Source organism: Papaver somniferum, chromosome 5 (assembly GCF_003573695.1).
Source record: "Papaver somniferum cultivar HN1 chromosome 5, ASM357369v1, whole genome shotgun sequence".
NCBI lineage: Eukaryota > Viridiplantae > Streptophyta > Magnoliopsida > Ranunculales > Papaveraceae > Papaver > Papaver somniferum.
The window spans coordinates 39,748,214-39,757,509 of record NC_039362.1 but is presented as its reverse complement, the minus strand read 5'-3'; the positions used below and the strand labels follow the sequence as shown (position 1 = coordinate 39,757,509).

At 35.5% G+C, this 9,296-nt stretch overlaps 1 protein-coding gene across 1 annotated transcript; it reads left to right on the top strand.

Moving 5' to 3' along the window:
- The first annotated feature begins 4,213 nt into the window (after positions 1-4,213).
- LOC113281428 (ACT domain-containing protein ACR6-like) lies at positions 4,214-6,501 on the top strand. The gene is made up of 6 exons (XM_026530157.1): positions 4,214-4,597; positions 4,781-4,826; positions 4,921-5,035; positions 5,120-5,187; positions 5,270-5,884; positions 5,996-6,501. The coding sequence occupies exons 1-6, from the start codon at positions 4,551-4,553 to the stop codon at positions 6,407-6,409; spliced, it is 1,305 nt and encodes a 434-aa protein (XP_026385942.1). The 5' UTR covers positions 4,214-4,550; the 3' UTR covers positions 6,410-6,501.
- Positions 6,502-9,296: the final 2,795 nt, after the last annotated feature.

Genomic DNA, 9,296 nt, shown 5'->3' with positions numbered 1-9,296 from the left:
AGTAAGAATTCGATAAATTTTATATATTTGGAAAGCTTTTTGAAAGATCTACATAACGAGCGTAGATACAACTATCAAATTTTCATTTCATATAAATTTTATATTCTTTAAATAATTTTTTAAATTTTCTTCATATTTTATAGTGTGCGGATAATATGCACACTGGTTTTATGTGCAGGAAATATGCACACTGATTTTTGTACATAATTTTTTTAATTTTCTTCATATTTTATAGTGTGCAGGAAATATGCACACTAACTTTTGTAAATAGTTTTTAAAACTTTCTTCATATTTTATAGTGTGCAGGCAATATGCACATTGATTTTATGTGCATGCAATACGATATGCACACTGGTTATCTTGTTAATCCTATTTCCTATAATATTCCAGGGCCACTGGCATAATTTGCAAATTTTATTAAATAACCCTGGGGCCAAGAGAGTAAAATCCATAATTTCTAGGGTTATAAGAATAAATTACTCGAATTTAATTGTCCTTTTGTTAACGGCTGATCTTGTGCGCCAAAAATGGAATGTGAAAGTTTGTTAACGCTTGACGTTAGTAAACTTTACCCTTTGGAAATTGGCTCGGAAGATGGAAGTTTTTCCCCCACAAGAGACTCGCTCTTATGATGATCACCGTTGAATTTTCAAAAAATGGGCTATATAGCCAAAATTGTGTGTTTCCTGGGCTAAATGGACAGTTAGGATTCAGCCTGGGTCAAATGGACAGAGAAATCTTTTTAATTGAAACTGACTCAATTACCCCTCTCCAGATCTCCACCATTTCCATTCTTTCTTCTTATTCTCTCGATCTTCTGTTTCTCCACCACCACCGTTTCAGTCATGGTTGCTGTTACTTCTGTGAGATCGAGAATTGAGATATTTGATGGGTAGAGAAGATGGTGGTCGACGTGATGGGTATGATGGCTAAGATCGAGAATCAGTAATGGGTTGACTCGAATTTGGATTATGAAATTGAGAGTTGCAATGAATGAATGAAGTTAGGGTTTGCTTCTTCGGGTAAATCAGATGAAGAAATTTGTGAACTGATAAGGGTTTCCGAAGATAGAGAGAATGAAATTAAGATGGGTTCGATCTGTGAATCCGTGATTTGAGAGCTTCCACAATTAAATTGATTCGAGACTGTGTAGTTGATGGGTTTAATGGTCGATTGAGTTCAAGAAGATGAAGTTGCAGAAATTGATATGGGACTGAACTTAGTTACATCAATGGAAGATTGAGAAGCAGATGGGATAGAAGGAGGAGCAGCAAATGCTGATGTTGAATCTGAAACGAAATTGTAATGGTTTTGAGGTTGGATCTGTGATGGCTTGCAGTGAGGTTACGAACTTGAAATTCAGGGTTTGACTCAACAGAGGAAACGGGGGTTTGAAGCTGCTTCCGATTGAATGCAATGGTGGTGCTGAGCATTAAAAATTTTCTTCCATCAATTTCACTGGTAAGTTTCTTGATCCTATTGGTTTAACTTTTGTAAAATCCATTTTAAAATTCATTGAATTTTGTTTGTATGTAATTAGTTTCATCTGGGTTAAGCTTGTGTAAAATCTGGATTGACCTGAAATTGCTTTTATCCATTTTATACTAGGATGAAACCAGTATCATCCTGTTTTGGATTGACCTGAAATTATTTTCATCCATGTTATACTAGGATGAAACCAGTATCATCCTGTTTTGGATTGACCTAAAATTATTTTCATCCATGTTATACTAGGATGAAACTGGTTTCATCTAGTTATAGTCTGTGATATAATTACGTTTTCGTCAAAATACTCAAGATGAAATCAGTTTCATATAGATCACGCATTGGTATAACTTTATTTCGTGAAAATACTCAAGATGAAACCAATTTCATCTAGTTGTAGTTCTGGATTGACCTGAAATTGTTTTTATCCATGTTATACTAGGATGAAACCAATATAATCCTGTTTTGGATTGACCTGAAATTATTTTCATCCATGTTATACTAGGATGAAACTGGTTTCATCTAGTTATAGACTGATATATAATTGTATTTTCGTCAAAATACTCAAGATGAAACCAGTTTCATATAGTTTACTCATTCATATAACATGCAGATGGTAGTAGTACCGGTGGATGTGCTCGAAATGAGGTAGATGGTACTCGCAATGGCTGCAGTGTTGGTGGTCTGCTATGCTGGTGTAACTATAAAGTGAAATAAACTGGCTGGTGCAGAAATTGCAGTGGTGACAGATATGAATACGCAGCTGGTGCTATGTACTGTGAGTGATGGATGCTGAGTAAACAAGGAATGGAGGAAATGAAATGTGTTTGAGGTGCTGGGGAAGATGCAGCTGTTATGAGTCCAAGTGCATCTGAAATTATGAGTAAATAAGTCATGTGTGTTCATGGTGGAGCAGTTGGATGCAGTGAAAGTTGAAGTTGCAGCTGTGGAATGTGGAATGATGGAACAACAATCATGGCTGGATGCAGTGACTTAGCCTCGACATATTTTTTTTTTCTTTCAGATTTGGTATTGTTGATGCCGTTCAAATACTCAAAAATTTTGGGATATTGATGTTAGATTAAATTTGTACGTGGGACAAATTTGTTTGCTATAAAAAACTTAGTTTAAAGGGTCAAAGGGGTATTTTAGGTGATTGATATTTTTTTGTTTTTATTTTCCTGGTCAAATATCCATTTTGGCTAAATGAACAATATTTTTCTAATTTTTGGTTATATAAACAGTATCTAAAACTAAGAATCTATTTCACCCATGAATTCTCTGTTTTGGTCTTTTTGACCAATTTTGTGTTGAATTTTGGTGTCTCAATCTATTATTACTTGTACAGGTGTTGCCAAGGCTGAAGGATAAGGCCAATCCAATCCACAACCCCAAAGATGAAACAAATATCTGGAAAGAGCACAAAATTAACAAGTCTCACTCAATTGAACTGGCCTATCATCATATCGCAATGCATCCTCTCCGACTAGTTTCCTTCCAACCGACCCCACAATTAGGAAACGAATTTCTTCCGAGTTCCAAAACAAATTATTGGAACTTAAAAACTTGTCCCTGTCAAGGGTCCAACCGTACTAGATTCTATCAAAACTTTGATTCATATTGTGAATTAAGAAAACAAAGATCAAAGTCTGGAGCCAATAGCGGAAGCTAATGTCAACTCCCAAATCTTATGCCCTAGATTGTGTCTTAATCTCTCAGCAACTCCCCACTCAAAACCCCTCGTCAGTAGATTATTATAGCATTATAATCTTGACTAAGTTATACCAATCAAATTTTAGGTCCCCCCACCAGCAACCAATACTTAAAAAAAATCCTCCATATTGAATCATAGTGGGTGTGAGTGGCACTTACTTTATCCAAGGGCGGCTGCACAGCTTTATAGCAATTCTTAATCCCTTACGATGAACTTTGAACCTTCCTGCCTGTTCTGCGAATTCTTTTTAGAATAGAATAATAAAGTTCATTCTTCTTCCAGAACTAGAATTTGCATTTAGTATTTAGGCTTCTGAGGTCCCATCACAGCGAGACCATGGCATATTATATATTCCCACGCGAATGAGGTATTTTTTTTCTTGCGTGGCATACATGATCGAGTCGAATGCAAATGGACGGCCGAGTCCAGTACAAGTGGATGACATAACCTGAGCTAAACGTGTCTTGACTTTGCGAATGAACTGATTAGGTTGGGAAATACGAATGATACTTGTATCGTGACAGACAGCTGAATCTGGGAGATTTTTATTTATTTTTGCCTCTTGAAGAAGTGAAGAGTAAAAAGTGGATGAAAAACAACAGAATCAATACACTTTATTCTTGTTCTTATTTGCAAAATTTAGGCTTTATACGTAATCAAAATCGGTAAGCATCACTGAACTCTGTCCAAAGAAAATATACAGTATGATTTATTTTTGAAAATTTGAATTCTTCTTTGTCTATACAGTGAAAAGTGTATAATTGTACACTTGTATCATCTGTACGAGGTCCACGTTTGGAGGTTGTATATCAATCTAGTAATTGTCAAAACTTCCCAGGATTTATGGATAAGATGTTCCCCACATCATGTATACAATACAATTATGTGAAGTTTGACATCAATCTTGATGTTCACTACTTAATCTTTCCAACACCTTATACACATTATTGCACCTTATCCATAGCTTAATCCCGTAACGGTATAAGACTTGGCCTTATACCCGTCGTCCCTGTTTTAAAGTTGAATACTTCTAGTTGTCGCCGTAAAACACGGCATGGGACGAGTTCTGTGACTTTCATTCCTACCAGGAGGTCACACGGGGTCGTATCAATGATATCATCAATTCGTCACATTCCTTCTCCGCTATCTCACTTAAATCAGTTCTTCTTCTTTTACTAATAACTAGTGATAAATGAGTTGAGTGATTCTCTGCTCTCATATATTCTCCAAAACAGTAGGAACTAACTAGAAGAACTAGAGCCAGTTTACATGATTTAAATATAAGTCTGGGTTATTTTTATCTCCACTTAGTTTTTACTCTTGATCAGTAATCTCCTATCTTCAAAGAAATATGGAAGATGAGTATGCAAAGTTTATCAGGAGAATGAATCCACCAAGGTAATTAAAATTTCCAATCTCATTTGTTTAATTCATGTTTTCAATCCTGGGTTTTTCTTAGTTTCACTTCTCAGTTTAAATTTTTGGTTATTTCAAGTTCTTTTTTCTTATAAAGGGGTTCTGTCTCCTCAAGGGGGAAACCCGATACCTGATAAACTCTTGATACTATTTTACTTCTTGCAGAGTTGTTATTGACAATGATGCTTGTGAAGAAGCCACTCTAATTCAGGTGAATGGTCTTAAATGAAAATTGTATAGCGTTTCATATTGTTTTTAATTAGTTGGTGATGACTGAAACAGTTGTTATGTATTTATTTATGTAGGTTGATAGTATGAAGAAACATGGGATACTACTAGAAGTGGTTCAAGTTCTAACAGATCTTAACTTACTCATAACTAAAGCATACATATCCTCTGATGGAGGATGGTTCATGGATGGTATGATTGCCTAATTCTCTATAAATTTGACATCAATTGATCTTTTTTGTTCATATTTCTCATCAGAATTCTCAATGTTTTCAGTCTTTAATGTTACCGACCAAGATGGGAATAAACTCAAAGATGAAGGAGTGATCAATTACATAAAAATGGTAATACCGCTTCTTTACTCTTGGTCTAATTTGGTCTAGTGGAATTCAATTTTTTCTTCACATGTTTTTGTCTAATTCGCAGACGTTAGAAGCGAATGATTGCTTCTTGCCGTCTTTGAGAGATACAGTCGGGGTAATGCCGTCTGAAGACCACACATCAATTGAGCTTACGGGGACTGATAGACCAGGTTTACTGTCCGAAATATGTAGTGTGCTTGCAGACCTTCGCTGCAATGTAGTAAATGCGGAGATATGGACGCACAACGCTAGAGCGGCAGCTGTGGTTCATGTTACAGACCAATACACCGGTTGTGCAATTGAAGATGCGAAACAGCTTTCTACAATTAAGGAACTCCTGTGCTATGTTCTCAAAGGCAATAATGACATAAGGACAGCAAAAATGATGGTAGCAGCACCGGGTGTTACTCATAGAGAAAGAAGGTTGCACCAGATGATGTTCGATGACAGGGATTATGACAAGGGCAATATGGTCAGGATGAGGAGGGCCGATGATCAGGATAATAAACTGAGCCCTGAAGTTACTTTACTGGATTGCGTCGCGAAAGATTACACTGTCGTTACTATGAGGTCCAAAGATCGTCCGAAACTCTTGTTTGATACTTTGTGTACACTAACAGATATGCAGTATGTTGTGTTTCATGGAACTGTCAAAACAAGCCGGATGGAAGCTTATCAGGTAGTTTCTAGTCAGAGAAATTTTTATAACTTAATGGGTATCAACTATGAGTTATTTCTAATTTGAAAAGTTTGTAAATGAACCGTTCTTCGTTTTGCTTTCTAAATTTAGGAATACTATATCCGGCACATTGATGGCCTGCCTATAAGCTCCGAAGCAGAACGGCAACGTGTGTCTCAATGTCTTGAAGCAGCTATTGAAAGAAGAGTCTCTGAAGGATTGGAACTTGAGTTATGCACGGAAGATCGGGTTGGACTTCTCTCAGACATTACAAGGATTTTTAGAGAGAACAGTTTGTGCATCAAGAGAGCAGAAATCTCAACAAAGGGAGGTAAAGCTAAGGATACATTCTTTGTCACTGATGTGTCTGGTAATGCTGTTGACCCCAAGCTTGTGGACTCAATTTGTCACCAAATTGGAGTAACCGTTCTTAGAGTGAAAAGGAACTCAACTCTGTGTCCGAAGTCCCCACCGGAAACAACGGGAATCTCTTTAAAGCTCGCACGTTTCAAAATTTCAGGCTAATCAGATCCCATTCTTAGGACTCCATGTTCATACTCCGCAGAAGCTGCACAAAATGTAAAATACTACACTCAATTAGATTTTTTTTTTGCTAAGAAGACTAGGGCTGAACATGGTGTCGGTTAACCGTTGGAAACCGACCGAACCAGACCAATAAGCAAGAAACCGAACCAAATCATTTAGATTTGGATTGGTTTGGTAAAAAAAGTTGAAAAACCGACATTACTGGTTTGGTTTTGGTTTGACCTGAAAACCGATCCCAAAAATCATTGGGGAACCGATTAATTTTTAAACTTAGTTTCTACCGTCGATTTAAAAGTATTAGATTTTACCCATTGATTTAGAGGATAAATAGAAACCCTAAATCTAATATTTCATTATGATACTCTCCCTCTTTCTCTTTCTCCTTCTCTCAGCCGCCTCCCTTCTCCACCCCCAACAACAGCTGCTGCTACTCGACTTTTTTCTTCCCGTCTTCCTTCTTTTTTATTTGTCAATAATTAAATTAAGATATATTATATATCTTCTTTTGATCTCTAGAATTAGAGTAAGCTTTAACTATTCTTGATTTTTTTTTGTCTATATATTTGTGTAAACCAATACTATCGGCAACTACGATTTTTTTATCTGTAAATTTATGTATTTTTTTTTTGGTTTGACATAATTATTGGTTAACCAAAAACCACTGGGACAAACCGAAACCAACTGGAACCATTTGGAAACCGAACCAATGATTAATGGATTGGTTTGGTTTAGATTTTTAGAAACCAATAATATTGGTTTAGGTTTTGGTTTGGCTAGAAACCGAACCAAAACCGACCATGAACAGCCCTAAAGAAGACACTTCATACAGTACACTCAATTAGATACACTACAAGAATAGGTTGTCCATACAGTACCTGTATTCTAATTCTATAATGCAGGGATGATCTTTATGGTCCTGTAGTTACATTGTGAATAGTCGTCGATTGTAATAATATAAAAAGAAAAAAACTTTGAATTGTGTATAAATGTGTAACAGTGTACATAAACTTGTGATTGCCCAAAAGGGTAAATCTGTAGAACGGTGTAAATAATTATGCAAACGTAAAGAATTAGATTGAATAGAAGAGATACGTTAAAGCCAGAGAAGGGTTATTACCGCGTAGTTGTAGAAAAGCTAACATCCTTCATCTAACATTCAAAACGATAAATAAAGGACTAAGATAAGTAAAGAAAAACATGGAAAAAAGACACAAGCATATACACATTCAAAACGATAAATAAAGGACTAAGATAAGTAAAGAAAAAATGGAAAAAAGACACAAGCATACATGTGGTTCGGCATGATTATCTCCGTCCATGGGAGTGATTCGAGTGAATAGTTCCTCTCGTCAAGTTTGTAAAGATTACAAGTTGCTAAGCTACTTTTTTTCTTTTTGATCGGTAAAGAATTGGTGCTGGCGAGTTTCAAAATCAGGTCACTAGTATCATCACATAATGACTTTACTATTGTACTACAGTGGCACCGGGCTGCTAGGCTATTTTTTGGGCAGTGTACAATGTTCTTTAAGAGTTTGAGGAGCTTTCGTGGACCATATAAACATATCTAACAAGGTAGGTACTTCAATGCGATCCTCAATCAGAGCGATAAAAAATTGCTTCCAGTTTTCTTGCTTGTTTTTTTTAGGGTTTCAATTTTTTTATGCGAGTAATCATCTTTGATGATTTGAGTTTTGCTGTTTTTTTTCTTTCTTTTTGTTGATAAATATCATTTTATTCATGGTAAAATGGAGATTACATGGATTTCAAGAACATCAAGATCAAAGATCGAAATACAATTAAAAGGTATTACAAAGTGTAATTCATGAAGAGAAGTACCGAACTATCAACAAGAGTACCAAGCAATCCGAAGATTGAAAGAATGGTTTTGGGATTATAATCCAACCATTTTGATAAGGCTTTTTCTTCTTGAAAAAGAGATCTTCTCATAAAAATACGAGAGTAATATGCCCAAAGTCTTGAATCTTGATAACCACACTTGAACTTCCACCCAAAATCTCCATTGAGATCACAAAAAAACACACCATGAGAGCACATAGAGAATCTCCAAAAAGGAGAAACCCATATAAATCCTTAGTAACTCAAGGAAATTCTGTCTTATATGTATTGAGAAATCATGATAAATTATTATTTAAATCTTTGAGCATGCCCCCAATAACTCGCAGTGTTACTAAGGCAAATAAAGAGGCGCTCGAAGAGTTAAGGATTGTCAAGGAATCAATACATAAAGGAAGAAGAAGGTTGTCTCAAAAGCCATGTCTGATTATGAGTCTGACAGTTCTACTGGATCTCAAGAGGAGTCCTCTCTACTTGCTTTCAATTTTTAAGATCCGAAAGAAACCAAGTGGATAGATACTGATAGTATGGTGAATTTCATCAATGGTTTTAAAGAACTAAGAACCAATCTCATAATAACAGTTCAAAATCAAGATTGGTTAAAAGACAAAATTGAAGAGACAATGACCGATCTTGCAGAATTGAAACAACAAGTTGAGAAACTTGAAAAACAAGAGATAGTTGCTGACAAGTCTCTCGAGACATGCTTCAAGAGTTTGAAAACTAAAGAATAGACTAATCAATTGTTGATTTATTTCAATGTTTGTGTAAAGTCTATTCAAACTATCAATAATATGAATGATTAAGTTTTTATTTTAAATTTTTTGTGTCATCCGTTTAGATAGTCTCGATTGCATGATTATGTGAATGAATATCTTTTATGCTTTGCTTTCAGTTTATGAGATGTTATTTCGGTTTTCACTAATCCTAATTTCTGATCTCATATTATGGTGATATCTAATGATTTGTGTGACTTTTTGATATAGCAAGATTACTTCTAACCTTTTTAGAT